Source organism: Erinaceus europaeus, chromosome 4 (assembly GCF_950295315.1).
Source record: "Erinaceus europaeus chromosome 4, mEriEur2.1, whole genome shotgun sequence".
Lineage (NCBI taxonomy): Eukaryota > Metazoa > Chordata > Mammalia > Eulipotyphla > Erinaceidae > Erinaceus > Erinaceus europaeus.
In genome coordinates, this window is record NC_080165.1 from 64,357,783 (window position 1) to 64,382,435 (window position 24,653).

Genomic DNA, 24,653 nt, shown 5'->3' on the forward strand with positions numbered 1-24,653 from the left:
GCTAAGGGCCACAGTAGCATTTAAAACAGGAGTGCCCACAGCTCAGTCTTTTCTTTGTGGATGGAGAAGCAAGAGGTGCCACCAGGACTCCCTGCTAACTCACTGCCCAGCTGCCAGGCTGCCCAGACAGATAGGAAGTGAAATTCTGCCTTTGGAGAGTTCCCAGTCCAGCTGCAGGTGTGGGAGGTGAACAATATCAAGGAAACAACTATTCTGAGATGTCAGATGTGGTAAGTGCTTCAGAGAAACACACAATGGTGAAGCTTGCAAAGGAAGTTAGGAATAAGGAGGCATGAAACTCTTTGAGAAAGCCTCTTTGGGAAAGGAACGGTGAATGAGCTGAGTACACTAATGTCTGGGGGAAGAGCTTGAGAAAACTTGGAAAGTCCTGAATCCTCTGTGAATAGGAACAGGATTGGATATAAAAATATATCCTGGGCGGTAGTGCAGTGGGTAAAGAGCACGTGGTGCAGAGCACAAGGACCAGCACAAGGATCCAGGTTCAAGCCCCTGGCTCCCCACCTGCAGGGAAGGGTCACTTCACAGGCGGTGAAGCAGGTCTACAGGTGTCTGTCTTTATCTCCTCCTCTCTGTCTTCCCCTCTGCTCTCCATTTCTCTCTGTCCTATCTAACAACAACAACAACATCAATAAGAACAACAATAACTACAAAAATAAAACAAGGGCAACAAAAGGGAAAATAAATAAATAAATATAAAAAATATATCCTTGTGCAGTTGGATATAAGAATAGATATAGGGACACACATATGCACATGCACACACACACACCACATATCTCTGCATAGCTGCCCATTGCCTTGTCGACCTATCCTGGTTTTCTGCCTCAATTTACCTTTCTTGCACTCTGAGGTACTTGAAGTCCTGGCTTGAGCTTTGACTCACTGACTGAAGCAATACTGACACCTACTTAATGCTTGCTAGCCCCTTCCCAGGAACACAGATGATTCCTTCCACCCCAGGCTGTGTAGGATTCCTCTATGCATGGGCAGAGAACTCAAATCACGAGAGCATGTCCAGTTAGCCTTCAGAACTGCCCTTGACCTCCTCAGCCTCCATAATGGGGCTTGACATCCAGGACTGGGAATGCTCCTTCTAGATAGTCTTGTCCAGTGCTTTTCTGACCAGTGATACTCACTACTACTGTTCTTCATCTTCATATCCTCCCCTCCACCTCACCTTCATCTCTGTTTCACTATCTAGTGGTTGGTTTCTGACTCTTGGACACACTGATTTCATATTCAGATGGTTAACTTAGCTGGTTGCTAGCCTCACCTCTGGCCACTGACCGGGCACTAGCCCCAGGTCAACCCTGCTTCACCCTGGCCATAGCCAAGTCCTAGGTTGCAGTTAATCTCTGGTCCCAGATCTGGTCCTCCCCCAGCCCCAACCCCCAGGAAAGACCTTTGACTGGTGAGTCCCTTAGCCTTTCTAGTTGGCTGCTACCAAGACTCCAGGGAACCCTCTCAAAGGTTCCTGGAGGTGAGCACAAAGGGGCTCAGTTTTATTCCTTGTTCATCTCCAAACAGCAGATATGCTTTCACCTCTGCTGTTTGCTCAAAGCCTCAAAATGTTTCCTGTAAACAAGTGTTAAGAACTTTACACACCATTTAAAAGACAAACAACGCTAGATGGCTTTGAAATTTCAAGGATTAAAGATCCACTGAGTGATGCCTTTAGCACCTGGTTCAGGGCCTAGCTCTTCTCACCCACTCTTCCTGCCACCTTTCTCAACAACTTCTGAATCCCTGCTGATGATCCACGCAATACCCTGGTCTCTCAGTTCATTAACTGTTTCCCTTCCTCAGAACTTGACTTTTGTTTCAAGTCTATGCAAAGGGTCATAACAAAGACCTCATCACCATCAACAGCTACATCAGCTCTGAGACTAACTTTATCCTCTATAACACTTTACTATTACTTCTCCAGAACTCCTTTGTTGATAATCTCTCAATCTACTGAAACCTCTGTTCCATCCATCTTTTTTGCTGTTAATGAAAAGTTCATTTCTTTCATTACTTAGCCTAGATTTCAAAAACAGCCCCCTACCTCTACCCCATTTGCATAATTCTGTCCCCAGCACACTGGTAGGCTATGCTCCTGGGAAAACCCCAACTCTAGTTAAATCAAACCACCCACTTACTTGGTGCCTGCACCCTATCAGCTGACTCCTACTTAGAGCCCTTTAAGAGAATAGGAAATACTCCACCTTACTGACTGGCTCAAATGTATGACGAGATATAATTTGGAATCTATCTTGTCCTGTATCTGTGCTTTCCTTGTTGATAAATAATATAAAGAGAAATATACACACATGGAGTCATGAGTGTCTGAGCCAAAGCCAAGACAGGGTTAAGAACTGGGTCCTGGGCATATCCAGGTGCCACTGGATGTGTAATTAAGCCTAGATGTATTTATCACTGAACAGTTACTTGGGAAAATTCATGACTCTCCAGGATTGAAATTTGACCAACCACTGCTTGATGAGTTTTCTGTCAATTCTTCACTGGTGGAACCTCATTTATATAAATGGATCTAGGCACCTCCTCTCTTTTCTTTTTACTTATTTATTCTAATTAAATCACTTTACTTGTGCTAATAATGATTTCCAAGAGAGTAGTTGTAACTTGCATACAATTTCTTATGTGCCCATGACAGGTATCAGCTCTCAACACCCTCCACTAGACTGTCATCTTACTCTGTCACAGGCCACTGGATCCCCACCCTCCTGTCTTTTCCATTTAGAATCATTAGCACTGCTACAATATCTAGCCCACTACAGCTAGTCCAAATTCGTTATTTCTTTGTTTGTCAAGTTCCACCTCTGAGTGAAGTCATACATCCTTTTCTTTCTCTGTTATCTCACTTAACATGATTCTGTCATGTCCTATATAAGATGTGACAAAGGAGATCTCATCATTTCTTACAACTGAATATTCCATTGTATACATATATGATATCTTCCACACAACTTAAGAACTTGAATGCTGGTGAGCTGGGTGGTGGCACACCTAGCTGAGCACACATTACAATGCTCAAGGACCCAGGTTCGAGCCTCCAGTTCCCACCTGCAGGGGGAAAGTTTCACAAATGGTGAAGGAGGGTGGTAAGTATCTCTCTCCCTCTCTATCAACTCCTTACTTCTCAATTTCTGGCTGTCTCTATCCAAATAAATAAATACAATAAAAATTTTTAAAAGAGTTTAAAAAAAAAAAGGAACTTGAATGCTCAGTTCCATGAGCCCATATTCCCTTAACTGAAGTTCTGATGCCCTGAATAAATCTTGAGTTGCAATATGGCTTCTGTAAAAATACACAATCCATAACAATGAAGTCACGGGCTTTAGCTATAACACAACTGCAGTAACCTGACCAAACTGTGGTTTCAGCTAACATAATAAATTTGATTTCCAACTCTCTAAGAAAATGATTTCAAGCATTTTCTTTACCCCTCAAATCCTGTTTTTCTCTCTTCCTGGTCTTCTTCATCAGATCACAACTTTAATGCAAATATCATAGAGAGATCAAAAGGATGGGGCCAGCAGTAGTGGACCTGGTTGAGGGCACATGTTACTAATGCTCAAGGACCCAGGTTCAAGCTCCAACCCCCACCTTTAGGGAGAAACCATGAGTGCTGAAGCAATGCTGCATGTGTCTCTCTTTCTCCCTTTCTATCTTCCCCTCTCCTTTCAACTTTTATATCAAATAGAAGAAAGGAAAGAGAGAGAGAGAGAGAGAGAGAGAGAGAGAGAGGAAGAGAGGGAGGGAGGGAGAGATAGAGAGAGAAAGAGAGAGAAATCAGTGAGATTAAAGGCTTACCTCTTCTTCTCCAAGTTCACCAACCTATCGGCAACTGTGTTCACAGGCTCCTCTGCCTTCCTTTCTGTTTGAATGGGGAAAGAAGGGGAGAAAGAGATCCAATGGCCTCCTAGGACCAGACCTTCCATTAGTGAACAAGATCCTATTTGGTCTTGCTTTCACACACTTTTCATCCACAATGATTCTCTCTGTCTCTGGCATTGCAACTGTCTCCCTCTTTGGATCATTTCCATCCACAAACATCGTACCAGTACACATCTTCAAGAGAAATCCTTTGCTTGATCCTATGTTGATGTCCACCCCCTTTATTTCTTGCCCTACCACCCACCTCCATTAAAAGATTCATCAGTTTTCCACTGCTTTATCTCCCCTTTTCTATGTATTTAAATTTTATTTTTAAGTTTGTCTTTTGGACACAATGTCTGCATTACTACTGCTCCCGGAGGCCATTGTTTTCTTTACTATGAATAAAAAGTGAGAGATGGGGTGGGGGAAGGACAGACACTACAGCACTGCTCCAACACTCATGAAATTTGGACCTCTGCTGGAGACTCAAACCCAGTTCCTGCTCACAATAACATGTGTGATTTACTGGGTGATCCAGTTGCTGGACCCAATCCTCCACTTCTCAGCTTGGGCTTTCATTTGCAATTCTTAATGAAAAAATACTTGTTCATGATTAGCAGTGATTAACTGCATCTCAAGGCCTATAGCCAATTCCATTTTCTTCTTACTGGATCTCTCCATGGCACTTGCTGCAGTTAGCCTTGCCTCCTTTCTGAGGTTTTGCACTCACGTTCCCCTGAATTGCCCCCAACATCAACATCACACACTGCCCTTGGTCAGTCACCTCTATAGCTTCCAGACTCCTGGTCATCACATGCTGCTGAGTCTTCCTTGTAGTATCTGTTGCCCTATGTGATCACCCTTCCCCCAAATGGTTAGATCTGTATGATCCACCCTGATAAAGATCCCAGCAGAACTGATACTCCACAGCCATAGTGCTGAAGATTGGACCAGGAATCCTAGGCACAAAAGTTGTGTTCTACCATTTGAATTATGGCTCCCAGTATCTTGCATTCAGAGAGGAGTCTTGAAATTTTACCTTCAATCAACCCAGAATCCCCCTCCCCCCCCCCATTACATATACTGCTGCCAGTTTGACAGACCCACTTGGGATTCTACTGGACCTCTTACATCAATAAAGCAATAAGTCCTCTCTTTCCTTTTTTTTTTTCTCTCTCTCCACTCTGAGTATCTATCATCTCTGAAATGTCTCATTGCTCACACACCCAGAGCTTCTTGATTCCTCTCATTCCTTCACATAAAACATCCCCATCCATCCCTAAGCACTATTGGTCCTACCTCCAAAATGTATCCAGATTCTGATCTCTTCTCAATATCTTAGCCATTACTACCTGGCCCACTTGCCATCATCACCTGGGCCATAGCATCAATTCCCCAACTTATCTCTTTCCTGTAATTCTGGCCTGCCTCCAACCTGTCCTCCACAGAGCAGCTGGAGGGATCGATCTAAACCGGAATCAGGTCAGGTCAGTCTGCTGTTTTAAAACCTTTCAGAGGCTCAGTTGCACTGGGGATAAAAGCCACAGTCCTCACTGAAGCCTGCAAGGCCCTCAGTGGCTCAGTCCCTGCCATCCCTGCCCCCATGCCCCAACCCTGTCATCCCCTCCCCTACGCTGACCTTGACAGGGATGCAGCTTGTTCCAGTCCTCATGTCTTGGAACTTATCATTCCTTCTTATCAAACCATCCTTCCTCCTCCTCCTCTGTCTTCATGTGTCTCCCTCTCATTTCTCAGATCACATACCATGTATCAACTCCTCTAAAAGACCACTCCTAACCACCAGGTCAAAGGACTCCCCTCTCTACCCCTCTTTCTTGCCACCAGACTTGTGCTAACTTATTTTATCTTCTCTATAGGCATTTTAAAAATCTTTTTGAATGGTCTGTTATTGTCTGTTCTTTCTCACTGGAATATAAGATTCTTTAATATTATTATTATTATCATTATTACCTTTATTTGTTGGATAGAGATAGCCAGAAATCAAGAGAGTAGGGGAAGCTAGATAGGGGAGAGACAGAGAGACACCTGCAGCACTGCTTCTCCACTTGCAAAGATTTCCCCCTGCAAGTGAGGACTGCGGGCTCAAACCCAGTTAGTTCCTTGTGCATTGTAACTAGTGTGCTCAACCAGGTGTGCCACCACCTAACCCCAGAATATAAGATTCTTATGAGCAAGGATTTCATCTGCCTGGTTCCTAAAAAGCACCTGATACATAGTAGTTGTTTATCAAGTAGACTATTAGTTTTAGATCCTCAGTTTCTTGCTGACTGCTCTTGGAGTGCCGGTTAATCATTATGTTGTCTCCATCTGCAATGTCAGATGGCTCACACCTGACCCCTGTACCTCTGGGAACTATAGTAAGTCATTAACTGATAGAGCTTTATAATACCTGAAAGCCTTTCCTTCTCTTCTAAACAGGACAACCTGTTTCCCTCATCAGTCCCCACTCCAAGTACCTCTCCTGGCCTTTTCAACTTTGTCCTTAATCTCCATTCTCCCAGCTTTCCCTCCAGCCTACTCACACTCCAAACCTGTCTCTTTCTTTACCTGCAGGAATCGTGTAAACGCTCTATTTTCTCCTTTTCTGGGAATCACCTATTGCCCCACCAGCATCTAAAAAGTCTTTTGTGCTACACAGAAATTACAGTGACATCATGCTTATGAGAAGCAGAAAAGAAGGTACTTATTCGAGGACAAGGATAAAGAGAACAGAGAGAAAGCTGAGTGCTTGACAATGCCTCAGTTTCCATGTCTGTGTGGAGGCGAGTCTGCAGCACAGATGCCCTAGATTCCCTCCTCTCGCCCCCACCTTCCTGTCTTCCCCAGGATTGATGCATGGCCTTTGTAGATGGGCTTTGGGCTCCCTGGGAAGCAGAGATGATAAGAAAAAAAAAAAAGAAAGAAAAGAAAAACCAGGATCAGGACAACAACAGCAGGCACACAGGGGATTCTCAGAAGACTAGAGAAATGTCACCTCCCAGTCTGTCCACAACAGCCATTTATCATTCTTACTTACCTACAATTGAGGAGCAGTCCAAAGATGGAGTTGACATTGAGGAAGGAGAGAATCACTTACTGGAGTTTCAGGTTGGAATTCTAAGGGGATGGGGTGCATAGACTGGAAGGGAGGAGACTGGGGGAGCAGACCAGAGGGATAGTGAACTAATGACAGTATGCCTAAATCTCATGTTGACACAAGGAAATCTGGCTAGGTTGAGGGTGTGGGGGTGGGGGTGGGTGGCTTCACTGTACTTGAGAGATGGGAGACAACTGTAAGGGTCTGTCACAATGGAAGAAACAAGTAATGAGTGTCTGTGCCAAGCAGTCTCCTACCCTAGGGTCCATCCTAATAATTGAATCTAATCTTCCTTCATGGCTGAAGGGTCTAAAATTAATAATGGAATCCAGACACACCAGGGCCAGGAGCTGAGAACATGAAGCCTATGGGAGAGAATGTGATATGTGTGTGAAGATGTCTCTAGATAGTGCTCTGGTGTTTCTACTTCCAGCCTGTTGTTGTTTGTCCACAAGTCCTTCCTCATTTCTCAGTAAACAAGTGCATATACTCCACTCAAATGTAGATTTCCTGAACCCTAATATCTGTGGATACTCATCATTATTATTTTTTTAAATTAAGCATTTGTTCTGCCTTTTTTTCCTTTTTTAAAAAATCTTTATTTATTTATTGGATAGAGACAACCAGAAATCAAGAGGGAAGGGGGAGAGAGAGAGAGAGAAGAGGGGGGAGAGAGAGACTTGCAGCAATGCTTCACCGTTTGCGAAGCTTTTCCCCTGCAGGTGGGGACTGGGGACTTGAACCTGGGCCTTGCACAGTGTAACATGTGCACTCAACCAGATGTGTTACCACCTGGCCCCTGGTACTCATTATTTATTTAAATATTATGTACTTTATTTATTTACTTATTAGAGAAAGAAAGAGAGATGGGAAATAGAGAGGGAGGACACCAGAGTGATATGCCAGGAACTGAACACAGAACTTCATACATGAAAGTCCAACTTTTTACCCACCCCACCACCTCTTATCCAGCTTTCTGATGCTCATTCTCCCATATTATCTTTTTCATACCCCATGCACATATTTATGCCAACTCTACCAACCCCACATGAACATTCAGCTGTGCATAAGACTGCAATATGTTAGTGGATGGAGCCAACCAAAGCCCTAGCCTCTGGGAAATGGCTTTTTTTTTTTTTTTTTTTTTTTTGCCACCAAGGTTATAACTGGGGCTTGGTGCTTGCACTAGGAATCGACTGCTCCTGGAGGCCATTTTTGTTGCCCTTGTTTGTTTTATTATTGTTATTGCTGTTGTTGAATAGGACAGAAAGAAATGGAGAGAGGAGGGGAAGACAGAAAGAGGGAGAGAAAGATATACACCTGCAGACTTGCTTCACCATGTGTGAAGTGACCCCCTCCTGCAAGTGGGGAGCTGGGGTCTTGAACTGGAATCCTTAGGCTAGTTCTTCTGCTTCATGCCATGTACACTTAACCCACTGTACTACCACCTGGATTCCCAACCAGGAGATGGCATTCTGTATCATCCTCCCAGATGTACAGACGTGTCCCCTCTGACACCAGCTCATGCTAGTTACAGAGATAAACTGTTCAAAATCCCTGGGAAAAGATCCACCCAGCACTGAAGACCTGATTCACTGTAGGCAGCTTGTTTAGTGCTTGAGAGATACAAGAGAGCAAAAGCAATATGGGAGTCAGGCAGTGGTACATCTTTTTAGAGTACAACCATTGCCAGGGTCAAAGACTTAATTAAGTTCAAGTTCCCAGTTTCCACTGGCAGAGGGAAAGCTTCTTGAGTGATAAAGCAGTGATGTAGGTGTCTGTCTCTCCTTTCCTTCCATATCTCCCCCCTTTCCTCTCAATTTCTCTCTAACTCTAGTTGTATCCATAAAAGATAGGGAAAAGGTAAATTAAAAAATTGCTGCCAGGAACAGTGGAGTCATTGTGCAGACACCAAAGCCCAGCAATAACAATGGTGGCAAAAGGAAAAAAAAATAGTATGGTTCTTCTAAAGACACACCCATAAAGGCATACATAAACACAGGCCCGAGGACTTCTCTCTCTCCTCTCTCTCTCTTTCTCTCTCTCTGACACACACACACACACACACACACACACACACACACACACACACACACCTACCTCTTGATGATTTTAAATACATATCCCAAGTCAGGACATTTTTTTGTGATGCTCCAGGAAGCTGCTCACTTGGAATGAGGAGCGAGGCTCTTACAAGTTCAAAGTCAGATCTATAAATTGTCTATTCCTCTCTCTGGCTATGCATTCCTCTCCTTTTAACAGCCCATCACCCCCACCACTCTCTATCATGTCTGTGGAATAATTAAAGTACAAGGGGCCTCCTACAACCTTGAGCTACTCCACCCTACCCCATCCCCCCAGTTGCTGGATACAGCTCCCAGCCTTCCCGCCTTCAAGACAGGAGCCAAGTGAAGGCCCAGAAGCCAGGGATTTGTGCTGAGACATTACATTACAACAGAGCCTGCTCCTTCCAGACATTTTTTTTTTTTTTTTTTTTTGCCTCTGCTTTTGCTTTTAAAGAATCAGAAATAACTTGGCTGTAAAAATGTGCTTTGGGCGGAAAGCTGACTCCCAGGGTCAGAGCCCAGGAGATTTCTGCTACACAGTTTCAGGGAAAATAGCAGGTGCTCAGCAATTTTTATTTTCCAAGGGACAGAGAAAAAAATACAATTATAGTGGATTTAGGGCTCTGAAGGGCTCCTCTTCAGGTTGCAGTACGTGTGTGTGTGTGTGTGTGTGTGTGTGTGTGTGTGTGTGTGTGTGTGTGTGTCTGTGACCCCACTGTGTAGAAGGAGGCAGATGGGAAGTTTAAGCACTGGATGGTCTGTGACCAGTCTCCATGTGACCTGAGGTGTGGTGGTCCAAGGTGGTGGATTTAGGGCCAGCCACCCAGACTTGGATCCCCACTCTGCCTTCTACCAGCTGTGGGAGCAAGAGATCTCAAGCCTTTCTGTGCCCCAGTTTTCTCATCTATAAAATAGGAAATTAATAGCACCTACCTCACAACTGTGGCAGGGATTAAAATGACTATATATTACATATTAAGCAATGCTATATATCCCTCTTAGAGGAGGCCCTGAGCAACCCTTGGAAATGTTAGCGCTATCAGCCCCTAATCTTTAACCCTGACTGGGCTCTCTAGACATGTGGCATCAACTACTTGCTGGTGGGAGACACAGCAGGGCAGGGTCCTCAGAGTCTTATAAGTGGGAGAATGCAGAGCCATCTCTGTCATATGTTTCTGCTTTCCCTTCCTCATTTCTGTCCTGCCATCCTCACCCAGCTCTGTGCTCCAGGAGTAGGTCTATCTTTCTCTCTCCCTCTCTATATACCCTTTTTCTTTTCAGTTTTTCTCTGTCCTATCAAATAAAATGAGGAAAAAGAAGAAGGGGGAAAGGAGAAGAAAGATAAAAAATGAAGGAAGGGAATAAGGAAGGAAGGAAGGAAGGAAGGAAGGAAGGAAGGAAGGAAGGAAGAAGTGGCTGCCAGGAGAGCTGGTTCATAATGTCTGCACTGAGCCCCAGCAATAACCCTGGAGGCAAAAACAAAACAAGCAAACAAACAAATAGTCTGTTTTATGTATTCTCATACCAGCAATGTATGAAAAATACAATTTTGGTACTCCACAAAGGTTCTCATACTAGGATGCTCACCACAGTGTTGTTTATAAAGACACGCACACACACAAAATATATATAAGGAATTTAGAAATCTGACCCTCAGGCATAGGGTTAATAATTCAGACAGTGTAGATATTTATAACAGTCACCAGTACAAGAACATTCAGCAATATTGGGGAATAGTTGCTATAAGCTCGCAAGAAAAATGGTGAGGCTCAAACCCTATGGGCAGACACTACCAATCATGAGAAATAATATCTATAGGTTTGGAAAGAAAATTTATGTACAGGACAGACACCAAGATGGTGATTGTGTGACCCTTGAAGATGTATTGAGGTTATGGGTTTTTGTCTTTTTACAGTTCTGGTTTGGTTTGGTTTGGTTTTACAGTGAAAAAAAATTACTTAAGTTCTTAAAAGTTAAGTTATAGATGACACATATGTAATCATTAAGAATGGTGCTTTAAAGGCTAGTATATCACATAAGAAAATAAACACCGTAAAATGTAATGTGAAATAGCATTATAGCTGTATGTATTATATACATATATGTATGTATGTGTGACATGTGACATATCACAATATATAATACACACAGTTTGCTAAAATATATGACATTTAAAATTTGTATTTATTTATTTATTGGTCTATTTATATTGGATAGAGACAGAGATAAATTGAGAAGAATGGAGGAGATAGAATGGGAGAAAAAGAGAGGTACCTGTAGTACTGCTCCACCACTCATGAAGCTCCCCCCTGCAGGTGGGGACCAAAGGGTTTTGAATCTGGGTTCTTGTGCTTGGTAATGTGTGCACTCAACCAGGTACTCCACTGCCTGGCCCTTATATTTGACATTTTTTAAAGGAGACTGGAAGAAAGCACAAAATGTTAATAGAGTTTATCCAGGATGATGGGATTACAGGTACTTTTTATACATACCAGCATTTTCTGGATTTTCTACTACAAGCATTGGTCTTTAAATAATCAGCTTAAAGTCTTAGCCTGAGAAAATCTAGAATATTTTGGACAAAACTACTACAGGTTTGTAGACTCCTCCTTATACCATGTATGCTTTCTCAAAAATAACCATACCCTGGCTTGGGAGGCTCCTCCTACTGGAACCATGGACAGATAAAGTCAGACATTCCTGTGAATGTGACAGCAACCCTCCAGGTGGGGGCTACCTTTCCCTTTTCCTGATGATGAAACTCAGAGAGCATCAGGACCAGCCTTTAACATGAGACACCATGGGGTGGTCAGATAGTGCTGATATGATTAGCACAAGGAGCCTTGAAGTATCGGCCATACTGAGGGTTTCAATAAAGACTTGAAGGAAGGGAGGGATTTCAAGGCAGAACAGAAGTTTCCTAAGCAAAAGTGACCTTTAGTATGAGTCAGGAGAGGATACCTGGGTCAGGGAGCTGGCAAAGTGGTTATGCAAAAGATCTTATTTTATAACAATTTTTTTTTTCCTTTTACTGAGGCACTGCTCAGCTTAGGCTTATAGTGGTGTGAGGGACTGAACCTGGACTTTGGAGTCTTAAACATGTAAGCTTTTTTTTTTTTTTTCATAACCACTATAATATCTATCCAGTCAAACAAACAACTTTCATAATTAGAGTTCTGAGGCCCAGGTTCAATTGCTAATACCCCCCAGAAGCCAGAGTTCATCGGTGTGCTGGTACCTTTGGGGGGGTATTCACATGGCCAGAAAGTTGTCCAGTGGTAGAGAATAGGACTTAACATTTGTGAAGTCCTAGCTTCCACCCCATCACCAGCACCACATATGCTGTAGCCATACTCTAGTTCTTTATTTCTCTCTTAAAACAAATAAATGAACACATATTTAAAAACTGAAAGCCACTTGGGCAATAGCTCAACTGTCAGAGCACTGCACTTGTATGGCCTAGGTTCCTGGTTTAATCCTCAGTACTACATGTAGAGTGATGCTTTGATTTCCCTCATGTGAAACTCTATCTCATATGAAAAAAATCACATCTTCTAAAAAAAAAAGTAAACAAATAAACAGAAAGGGCTGCTGCTACAAGTCCTTAGAAAATAACTGTTCATGTCCATCAGCATGAGCCAAGCCCTCATCCCTTCCCCACCTACCATAATGGAGACTTTAAGGCTGGACCCTGATTACTCCATTCCTGTCTTTCCTGAAGAGTTGGGAGTGAGGAAACTGGGAATTAAGGCCCCAAAAGGGACATACACTCACAAAGGAGCCAGGACTGAAGAATGGTTACACAAGCAGTGACAGAATGTCCTAGACAGAGAGTACAGTGTGTTCTAGGATTAGATGGGGAGAGAAAGAGAAGAGTGAGCCTGAGGGACTGAGAGGTCTTGAGGTCTTGTGGATGGGTTCCAGATAGCAAAGGAGAGGATAAGGAAGAGCATGAGTGACAAAGAGGGTGGATAAAACCGGTCCTGTAGATCTTTAGGGTCCTAGTACACACACATTTAGGAAATGATCTCAGAAGCTCAGAAAGCCCACACAATGTGGTGAGGATAGAATGTGTGTGCTGTGATTAGAGTTGTGGTGTGGGAAATCAATTGAGCAGGACAAGCATCTCAGAGCTGTAAGATCAGTGTGGAGGCTGGTGTGGAGGGTCAAGGGAAAAGTGCAGGAATGAAGTAGTGTTACTAGGCAGTGCAACTGACCATCAAAATGATGGATTGACCAGAGATTGGCAGGGACTGCAGGCAATGACCCCAGCTTCTCACTTGTAACAGAGAACACTGGAGGACAACCAGAATTTCTTGCTGTGGACAGCTGGAGTCTGGGGAACCAATGAGATATCCCAGAGGAACTATTGAACATAAAGGTATGGAGCTCAACTGAGTGATTTTAATAGGAGATATGTCTTCATGATAATCCACATGCAGATGGAAAAACACTCTTTATAACCTGTCAGCAGGGTCCCCTGGGGCAGACGAGGTTAGGGGTGAGGAGAGGCTGGTCTCTGAGATCCCTAACAAGAGAAAATAAGCTCACAATGCACAGTGCGTCTAATCACTACTTCCATAAGGAATTTCACCACGCTTGCTTGCTTGCTTTTTAATCATCCTCTAAATATGCATTTTCACGTTATACCCTAATGGCACCCAGAGAATCATTAGGATCTTTTGGGACCATAATCCATGGCTTCAGAAGTCTCTAAGTATGTAATTTCGCTCCATGACGCAGGTTTCTAAAAGTCCACAAATAACCATTTGCATGATAAAGTCACAACTCCAAAGTCAATTACAGCTAGGCTGGAGAGAATTTATTTCCTTTTTTGAAAAATTAAAATGTGAAATCAGGAAGTTGCCACACAAAAGCCTCCTCTAGGCTGGGTGGAGAGAGGAAAGAGAATCTAACACCCCCTCCTGGGTCTCTGATTGACAGGGAGCTGTTTGATAATCAATGAGCAGCCTGGGTTGGTGGCCTTTATATTGACACTGGGGCGGGGGTGGGGGTGGGCATGGGAGGGTGAAAGCTGAGGGGCTTCACCTGAAACAGGGATGTCCTATGTTCCCTTCATGACTTAATTTGATGCTTCTGTACAGGGATCAGGGAACCAGCTGTCTCTGCAAGAAGGACATCTCAGTACAGTAGTGTCTGCCAGCTGCCACCTCACAGAAACAGGTATGCATTTTGGAACCAAGAGACCTAGATATTAAAAGGCGTAGTAACCCTTCAATGAGACAGAGTGCCTTTAGTTTGCTGTCTCAATAACAAGGATTCTGCAGACTTCAAGAGCCACTGAAGAGTGCAGGTCTTTGGATGGAACTGAAACATTCTTGGAATTTTATCCTTTTCTACAACACCATAGAAAGAGAGCACATTGCAAAGCATCTTCTTATCTTCTTCCAATACCCTCACTATGCAGTCTTGAAGTAATAACCACAAAGTAATGAGCCACAGAACAAGTATAGACCCTGTGGGGGCTGGGCAGTAGCTCAGCCAGTTGAATGCACATATTACTAAGTGGAAAGACTTGGTTTGAATCCCTGCTTCCCACCTGCAGCAGGGATGCTTCACCAGTAGTGAAGCAGGTCTCTAGGTATCTATTTTTCTCTTTCCCTCTCTGTCTACCACTACTCTTTCAATTTTTCTCTGTCCTATTAAGTAAAATACAGGGGGGGGGGGAAAGGCCAGCAAGAGTGGTAGACTCATAGTGCTGGCACTGAGCCCCATTGATAACCTTGGTGGCAATTAAAAAGAAAAAGGATAGACCCCCATATTCTTCAATCTGTGCATATGATCTTCATGGAACATGGAAGTCCACCACAATGTCTTTCTCATGCAAACTGCCAACAACCATGAAGACCTATCAGACAGAGCTATTTGTTTTTCATGCTAAGATGTATTCAGAAACTTAAAGAAAGAAAATTCAAAAGATCTGACCAGAATTAATCTTTCAACCTTTTGTATCATGAAACATATATATATATATATATTCAGCTCTTGCTTTTGGTGATTCTGGAGCTTGAACTGGGGACATTTGGTGCCTCAGGCAGGAACTTCTTTTTGTATAACTATCATGCTGTCTCCCCACCCCTGATGTGTTGTAAAAGATACCACCAGAAACAGTACATTAGGACCTGCTTTGTGTTCTATGTGTTCTAACATTTTGAAGTTAGAATCAGAGTAGAGCCCAGAACCACTGTCTAAGTTTACCTGGCAACACTGGCAATCCCAAACACTAGCTAAATGTAGTTCCAGACTAGGACCTAGTGTCTGGGCAGGTGCCAGCCTCCCCAGGTGTGTCTCCATATGCTCTGTAATTTGTACACTTTTCTCCCATTGTCTAGCTATGGTGTCTTAAGTTTACTAAGAAGAGAGAGCTCTCCTAAGATGCTATTGTCTCCAAAACGGATGACAGCCATGCCTCCTTTGAGAAGGAGCCCAGCATGGGGTGGTGGAATTCTTTAATCAGTAGATCAGGATTTCAACTCTTAACCCTTTCAGCAACCAACCTGAAGAATTTGGGCACCTGAGCTTCGGCGTTCTCAGATACCAGCTGAGACTAATTGTCCCTAATTTGCCTGACAGGGATAGAAGGCAGAAATGAAAAGTTCACAGCTTTTTTAAGTCATGGAGGAGAATGTTGTCTTTACAAATTCTAAAGCCCGAAATTGGATCAGGTGTCATTACTACTTACAAAGAGTGGCGGTGATGAACTATCTGAGAATGTGTCAGTGGGAAAACCTGTGTGCAGCCCATGTGTATGAGGTGCATGTGTGTGTGTGTATGTGTATGTGTGTGCTGGGGAGAGTCCTGGATTTGGTGTCAGGACTCAGGATATGATTCCCACATGAAACCACTCAGGTTGAGCATCACTGATAACATGGAAAAAGAGTTGATTCATCCCGCACACGTAAGCTCTTGACAAATGTTTGCTGACACATCCAACCATTCCAGAGTTACACAAATACAGCCTCCATGTAGTTTGTGATCTAAAGAGGGTTTCCCTCATCTTCTGTAAAATACAACTGGGATTTTGATTACTACTTTTTTTTTTTTAAATGAGGGCTTGCTCTGTGTAAGACAGGTGAGACAGGTGCTAAGCACTGAACATACAGCACCCATTTAAATCTCCATCTTGCTGCAATGAGTTCTATTTGCAGAGGTTGAGATACAGAGAAGAGGAACAACATGGCTATGGGCAGGGAGGGGGTGAGGAGGTGGGGGTGGAGAGAGAGTAAATAAAGGCTTTGCTCTTAAAGTCAGTGTCAAATGGTCTCTCTTTAGTCCAGGAGATTTATTTTTTTCTTACTACTCATATAGTATCCTCTCCTTTTATTTTCTTTCCTCCTCTCTTTTTCTAATTTTTCTAATTTTTTTATTATATTCATTTATTGCATAAAGACAGCCAGAAATTGAGAGGACAGGGGGATATTGAGAGGAAGAGAAACAGAGAGACACCTGCAGCCCTGCCTTATCATTTGTAAAGCTTTCCTCCTGCATGTGGGGGCTCAAACCTAGTTCCTGACACACTGTAATATGTGCTCTCAACTAGCTGCGCCACCACCTGGCCCTTCTAATTTTTTGTGTGGTGACCAAGATCAAACCCAAGGCCTTAGGCATGTGCAGTACTAGCTACCTCCATAGATCAATTTTATTTTTTATATTTTGAGACATAGTTGCTACAACATGTGAGGAGGAGAGACACAGAAGCAGCATTCCACCATCTATAGAATTCTATCCATTTTTTTGTCTTTACTGCTTTACTGTGGGGCCAGGCTTCCCTTCCATGGTCTCATATATTCACAACAGGCACATTATCATTGATTTACCTCCCCAGTCCCTGGGTAGTTCCTTGACTTTGGGGGTAGGGATGGGGGTGGTGGTTATTGCTGGGTTTCAGTGCTGACACTAAAAAAAAAAAAAAAAAAAAATTGGCCACTAGGAGTGGTGGATCCCCACCACTCTTGGTGGTCATTTTTTATTTTTATTGGGTAGGACACAGGGAAATTGAGAGAGGAGGGAGAGATAGATGGGGAGAAAGAAAGACAGACAGACACATCCAGATCTGCTTCACTGCTTCTAAAGTTTTTCACCCGCCCCCTCAGGTGGGCAACTGGACCTCAAACCTGGATCCTTGCATGGGTCCTTGTGCTTAGTACTATGTGCCCTTAAGTGGGTACACCACCCCCAGCCCCTGCTTGACCCTTTTCTTTCTGAAAATTGTACAGAATAATGTTTCTCACTGACTTGCTAATAAGAGGAATTGAGGAGATGACAGAGAAGATGCCTAGCCTACTGCCTGGCACAGGGCATGTGGCAAAAAAAAAATGGTGATGACATCTCATTTTGTTAGAACTTGTCTGTTTCACCATTCCTCTAGAGGATTCTTAATGCTTTCGCCTCATGAAATGCTCAGAGCCTAAATGGTCTCAGATTCTATCTAAATCTGATTTGACCTCAAGTCACAACTCAAAGCCAGACATTCTGATTCTGATGGCTTGGTGACAATAAAATGAATGACTAACACACAGGGTAGACAAGATGGTCTCTAGGGCTCTTCATTCCAGGTCTTTGAAATCCCTTCCTTCTAGAGATAATGGCAACCCTGTGTGGTATTTTCTCCACCTTTAAAATTTACACCAGACACACACAGGGAGAATAAGTATTTACTTGTTTATTCATTGTAATCAGTGTTATTTTTTTTCCTTCTCCCCCCCACTTTCTTTTGTTGACAGAGGCAGAGAGAAACTGAAAGAGTAGGGAAAGAAAGAGGGAGAGAAAAAGCACTGTTGTTTTGTTGCTTTCCTGTGGGGCCAGCACTATTCCACTGCTTATGAAGCTTTTCCTTTGCAAGTGGGGACTGGGAGCTTGAACCCAAGTCCTTGAGCACAGTAATGTGTACTTCCTACTGGGTACACCACTTCCTGGCCCCCTGAGAGGGATTATGTCACTCATGCACTTGTTCCTTCAGTGAATGAAGATTCTGTCACACTAGCAAAGTGGTCTCTCTTCCTTAAGGGCCCATTTTGGAGTGACACACCCACAGAAACTCCTTCCCCAGCTCTGGTGGAACCTCCCCCTTACTTTCCAAGAATAATCTTGCTATCTTAATACATGTGTGTTCCTGTCCCTGTCCTCCCAGGCAAGAGTGTTCCCTACAAAGAGGACAAACTTGGTGTCCAGAAAGCCTGTGTTAAGCACATGCAGTAGCTCTGGGACATGGGACTGATTTTACCAGAGTGTGGGATACAAACTTAAGATAGTGACTTCTATCTGGTATTACAACATAAGGAAAAATAGACCAAGTGACAGCTCACCTAGAAGAAAAAGCATACACTTTACCATGCTTGAGGACTCAGATTTCAACCCCCATTCACTTTAAGGGAACACCACAAAAGGGAGACTTTTGAGTGGTGAGGTGGCATTGTAGTGTCTCACCTGTCTTTCTCTATGTCTCTCACCCTTTATCTGGAAGACAGAGAGAGAGGACTAAAAGCATCAGTAATGCCTAGGCATAACATCCCAATGAAGCCCCGGCAACATAAAAAACTATAGTGAAAGAGAAGATAATGAAACAAAATAGCACAGAAACTAAAATACACCACCCAGGGTAAAGGGTGAGTGTCCATGAGTGATTATGTGTGTGAACACTGGTTTGTGGTGCTATTTTTTGGAGTCACTGTGGAGAAATGAGCATCAAAGAAGTCTGAAAGCCACATATAAACAGCACATAATTTGACTTCTTGAACCCCAACTTTCTTGTTTACTTCGAAGGAATTTTGTGAAGATGAACTGAGAGCAGCATCAAGCCCAGACAAGGTTGGAAATGCCCAATGTCTGCCTCTGCTGCTTGTGTGGTGCCCCATCTCTTCTCTTAGTTGGTGGCACCCCCAGCAAAACCCAATGCCCTGGTCTGGTACACTAAGTAGCCAATGAGAAAGAGCATGATTATGAATCTCACAAGCGGGTGTTAAGTCATAGTCAGCCAGTGAGTTAGGACCAGTGTATGAGTCCTGCAACCTACATCATGAGGACACTAAGCCTGGTGGTGTCTGAGCACAGTGATGGGTGATGGCCAGAATCATTGTCCCAGGGAGCTTACATTCTAGCAGAGTGATCCAATATAAACCAGCATGCACCCAGTGATGGATGAGGCACTGTGCCAAAGGAACGGAGGTAGCACCAGGACAGGCAAGATAGCTCATTAGGATAGTCATCTCTCCAGATTCAAAGGAGGTCTCGAAACTTCACATCAGGCTCAACCTGATGCTGTTAACTGGCTACGGAAGAAGGACAAATGCTAGAAAAAGAAGGATAGTCATCTTGCTTCGCCATGTGTGTAACCTAGGTTTGCGTGTAGCCCCTACTGCACTGGGAGATACATTGGTGCTGTGGCCTCTTTCACACTCTACCCCTGTCCTTCTTTTTCTTTTCTTTTCTTTTAATTTTTTTGCCTCCAGGGTTATTGCTAGGGCTCAGTGCCTACACTATGAATCCACTGCTCCTGGAAGCCATTTTTCCCCCTTCTGTTGCCCTTGTTTTATCTTTGCTGTGGTTATTATTGTTGTTGATGTTGATGTCATTGCTGCTGGATAGGACAGAGAGAAATGGAGAGAGGAGGGGAAGACAGAGAGGGGGAGAGAAAGATAGACATCTGCAGCCCTGCCTCACCACTTGTGAAATGACCCTCCTACAGATGGGAAGCCAGGGGCTTGAACTGGGATTCCTGTGCTGCTCCTTGCACATTGCACCATATGCACGTAACCTGCTGCACTACCACCTGACCCCTGTCCTTCCTTTACAAGTGTTGATTCAGAGTGATGAAATTCTGGAATAGAGAGAAGGAAGGAAGGAAGGAAGGAAGGAAGGAAGGAAGGAAGGAAAAAAGTTCAAGGACACAGAGAATGGTAGCCACTTTAATGATTTGTCCATGCCTAATATGGTAGCAGGAAGAGTTGGCGACTATGTTTAAGATGGTGACAATACACTTAGCTTGAAGGAGGAGAATGGAAAAAGGGAGGCATATACAAAACAGAAATAGAGGAAGATGAATCAATACCCAGGTGACTCATAGTGCCCATTATTTTTCACATATATATATAGGGGGGTTAAGAGGAGGGAGAGGGAGAAACACTACTCAGCACTGTTTCACCACTGGTGAAGCTCCCGCCATACTGCACAAGTGAAGACCAGGAGCACATACTGTACTCTACTGAGTGACCCACTGTGCCTACCCCCCACTCACCTTTTTTTATTTTTAACCAGAGTATTGCTCTTGCCTATGGTGGTGCTGAGGACTGAACCTGGGACTTTGGAGCCTCAAGCATGAAAATCTTTTGCATCACTATGGTGATATATCCCCAGACCTTAGTAATTTATTCATGTATTAACAACTGTGAGAACATTTATGGGACACCCACTCCATGCCAGGGACCATGCTAATTATACTTCTTGTGTAGTAAGAAAATGTCACATATGTACTACCACATTTTCATGTGTAACACTGTGTATATTGCAGGTTTTGTGTGTCATAATGCTTCACTTGCTCTTCACAAGCTTTGAAGTAGACACATTTAATATAATCTAAGACCTTTCAGAAGATGGACTGCTATCCCCTAAAGAGAGACTGACAAACATGGGTTACAGGAGGCATTCCAGTTTCAGAGATGTTAAAATAAAGATCTTAGCACTGATAGACTGTGGCATTGTTATCCACTGGAAGGAATTGGGGGTGGCAAGAAGGTTAGTAACTTGTCCCAAGTCATACAGCTAGTAATCAGTGAGAGGTGTTGAGCCCATGCGTGTGACATACCATTCTCAGACGTGTTGCACACTAAAGCCGTCACACCACTGGCGCTACACCTCCATGCTTCATTCTTTAACAAGCCTGGCTGCCTGAGAGATGTCAGAGGAGGCATCACAGTTGCTTCATGAAGCACAGAGAACAAATCATGGACAGAGAGAGAAGAGAGAATTGGGGCTTAATAGTTAGAGGAAGATAGATCCAGGTGTGGGTAGGTTAGTATGGCCAAGGCCAAGGTTGTAATTGTGTGATTCTTTCCAACCAGAAGCAAGGTTTCCCACATACTCTCCACAACTGCAGAGAATCCACTGCTCTCTATGGCCATTTTTTCCTTTTTTTTTTTTTTTTTTCAAGTGGGAAAGCAAAGCTTCAATTCTCTCTCTCTCTCTATCTATCTCTATCTCTATCTCTCCACTCAGTTTTTTTCTGTCCTATCAAATAAAATAGAAAGAAAAAATGGCTAAACCTGGTCTTCACTGGGCCCCAGTAATAACACTGACGAAAATAAAAAAATAAACAAACAAATAAATAAAAATCTGATGCTGGTAAAAGACACTTGCTTCACATGGCCACAGTGGCAAGGGCTTGTTGACTGCCAGGACACAGAGGTCTGGCCTATATCAGGTGCCCAAGAGAAGCCAGGGTGTTGGGGAGGCAGGGCACTGCAATGATTTCTTTGCATGTACAACTACCATATTCACTATATTAGTAAGGGATCAAGGCAGAACATTTGAGAGAGACTTAAGTAGTTCCACACATATTATGAATACTATGTGCTTGGCTATGCATCATAGACCAACATCTACAATGATGCCTGTTCTCAAGGACCAAATGTTCTGGAGGTAGGAGACAGGACCTAAGCAAGAAAGAAAACAAATGTAATAATGGTAGCATCTATGAAAAGGGTGCTAAATGCCAAGAGTTGCCTGTGGGGTCAAAGTTGCAATTTTAAGAATAGACCTCATTAAGATGGTGAAAAGGGGGGAGTCGGGCTGTAGCGCAGCGGGCTAAGCGCAGGTGGCGCAAAGCACAAGGACCGGCATAAGGATCCCGGTTCGAACCCCGGCTCCCCACCTGCATGGGAGTCGCTTCACAGGCGGTGAAGCAGGTCTGCAGGTGTCTATCTTTCTCTCCTCCTCTCTGTCTTCCCCCCTTCTCCATTTCTCTCTGTCCTATCCAACAATGACAACAACAATAATAACTACAACAATAAAACAACAAGGGCAACAAAAGGGAATAAATAAAATTTAAAAAATAAATAAAAATAAATAAAAATTAAAAAAATTAAAAAAAAAAGATGGTGAAAAGGTCAAGGAAAGCTTCCCAGAAATGATTTCTGGGCTATATCTTGGAAAAAGAATAGAGGGGGATAGAAGGAAGGACCTTCAAGAGAAAGTTCAGTATGTGCAAATGTCCTGAGTTTAGAAAGCTCAGGGCCACCAGACATATAGAACAGGTTGTAGGAGCTAGGCTCACAGTCTGGGCACTGACCAACAGGCATGGAGACATTGAAGGATCTGAAGCAGAGAAGTAGCATAGTCCTATTTTGTGCTTTTAACACAGTTTTTTTTTAAAAAAAAAAAACAGTCTGAAAAAGTTCTGGAATAATGCCAAATGTCATCCCCTAAAATATTTTTTTACTTTCATTTAAAAACATTTATTATTTTTTAATTTGTTAAGACAGAGAGAAATTGACAGGGATGGAGAAATAGAGATGGAGAGGGTGGGGGAGATAGTATAATGGTTATGCAAACAGATTGAGGTTCCCAGGTCCCAGGTTCAATTTCCTGTACCATCATAAGTCAGAACCAGAGCTGAATAGTACTCTGGTGAATGAATGAATGAATGAATGAATGAATGAATGAATGAATGAATAAGGGGGGACAGGATGTGTCATATCTGTTTAAGCATACACATTAGAGTATACAAGGACCCAGGCTCAAACCTCTGGCCCCTACCTGCAGAGGGAAAGCTTGACAGGTGGTGAAGCAGTGCTGCACATGCCCTTCTCTCTCTCTTTTTCTCTCTCCCATCTCTCTTTTTATTTGTGATTTAATATTGATTTACAAAAATTACATGTTAACAAGGGTACTATTCCACACCATTCCCACAACCAGAGTTCTGAATCCCAAGTCCCTCTAATGCAAGCCACAGCAGATAAGGGCTAACCGTCATCTCTACAACTATCTGTCTACATTTGTACTTAACTTTCACTTTTTCTTCCAGGTCCAGTCCTCTCTTCCCCTCCAAGTCACACATAACTGTATTACTGTGTCCAAATGTTCCTCCTTTTTTCTTCCTCTCTCTCAGGTCCTGATGCAGCTGGAGTTCAAAGCCCTCTTATCCTCTTCCTCCTATCACTTCTCCCCCACTGGGAGCACGGATCAGACTTGTTTTGGGGTCGTAGAAGATAGGAGTTCTGGTTTCTGTAATTTCTTCCCCACTGGACATCGGAATTGGCAGGTTGATCCATACCCCCAGCCTGTTTCTATCTTTCCTACTGGGCCAGAGCTCTGGAGAGGCAAGATTCCAGGACACATTGGTGAAGTTGTCTGCCCAGAGAAATCAGGATGGAATCATGATAGTATCTGCAACTTGGTGGCTGAAAGGCAACAAGATATAAATGGGACAAGATGGTTAATGAACAGGAACAAAAAAGTAGGAACAGAGCAGATGAGATTAGAGATCTTAGGATAGAAGGAAACTAGGAAATTCATTTTAGGCATGTTTCTAGGAGGCCATGACTATGGTAGTTTTTGCCTGAGTTTGATAGCTAGCATGAAGTTGGATAAAAATATTGTCTGAAAGAATGGTTTCAGAGTAGAGAAAATGGCTATATAAAGTTGGATTAGAGCAGAGAGTAGCTCTCATTCTTAAAAAGATTCTATGAATAAAGTTTACTATTTACCTCCATCCACCTGACCCAGGGCATATATATATATTTAGCACTAGAGCCTGTGTAACCTCTGAGTCTCTACTAGTCTAAGCTTGCAGCTCATAGTCACAACTGGGAACATTGCAGATTGCACTCATTTTTGGACCGGTCATCCTCAAGTGGCAGGGCAGGATACCCCAGCCTCCCTTTGGAGACTGGGACAGTCTCTACCACAGCTGTTTTATGGTGAGGGCAATGTCTTGAAGAGGCCCACGAGAAAGTTTATGATGATGTTCCTGATGGAAGTAACCCGTGGATGTAGAGAAGAATCCGTTAAAGGTCTAGGCTCATCATATTTATGTGGAAATCCAAAGATTTCCTGACTAAGTCCCTGGATGTTGATGTGCTGTGATATTGACCAAAAGGGTCATTATTAAGTGAGCCAGTCTTTTACCTTTATCCAACTTTTGTAGTCCTCTCTTTATCTGAGGATCTTAGACTTTCTCCCAGTCGTTTGGTGCTGAATATCATTTGTTAAACCCAACTAGAATTAGATTTTTGGGATCTGTCTTCTTTGACCATCCCCTAAAACATTTCAAGAATGCTGACACATGCTCTAAGACTATGCATAGGAAAAGAAAAGAGTTCACAATCTAGAAAGCTTTAGCTGATACACATTCATGCATATATATCCTATATACACAATGCATGCATATTATATTACATATGATGATCCCTTTTTAGATCACATTGCTTATTGGCAGGTTTTATGAATTCTACAAGGCCTGAATACACATTCAACATCATCAGTTCTTGCTTTTTTTCTTTCTTTTTGTATTTTTTTCCATTTTAACTCATTTGTTAATTAATTAATTAATTTTTAACAAGAGCACTGTTCAG

The 24,653-nt window shown here is 43.1% G+C and overlaps 1 protein-coding gene across 2 annotated transcripts in view; it reads right to left on the reverse strand.

Annotated features, from left to right (window-relative positions):
• The window catches only part of LRFN2 (leucine rich repeat and fibronectin type III domain containing 2), a 240,114-nt gene that overhangs the window by 119,805 nt on the left and 95,656 nt on the right, over positions 1 to 24,653 (reverse strand). The window contains exon 2 of one of the 2 annotated variants that reach the window (XM_060189750.1): positions 3,838 to 3,901. The exons of the other annotated variant lie outside the window; for it this stretch is intronic. Coding sequence (XP_060045733.1) covers positions 3,838 to 3,901 — 64 coding nt within the window. The remainder of the gene's footprint in view (positions 1 to 3,837; positions 3,902 to 24,653) is intronic. 2 annotated transcript variants of the gene reach the window in all.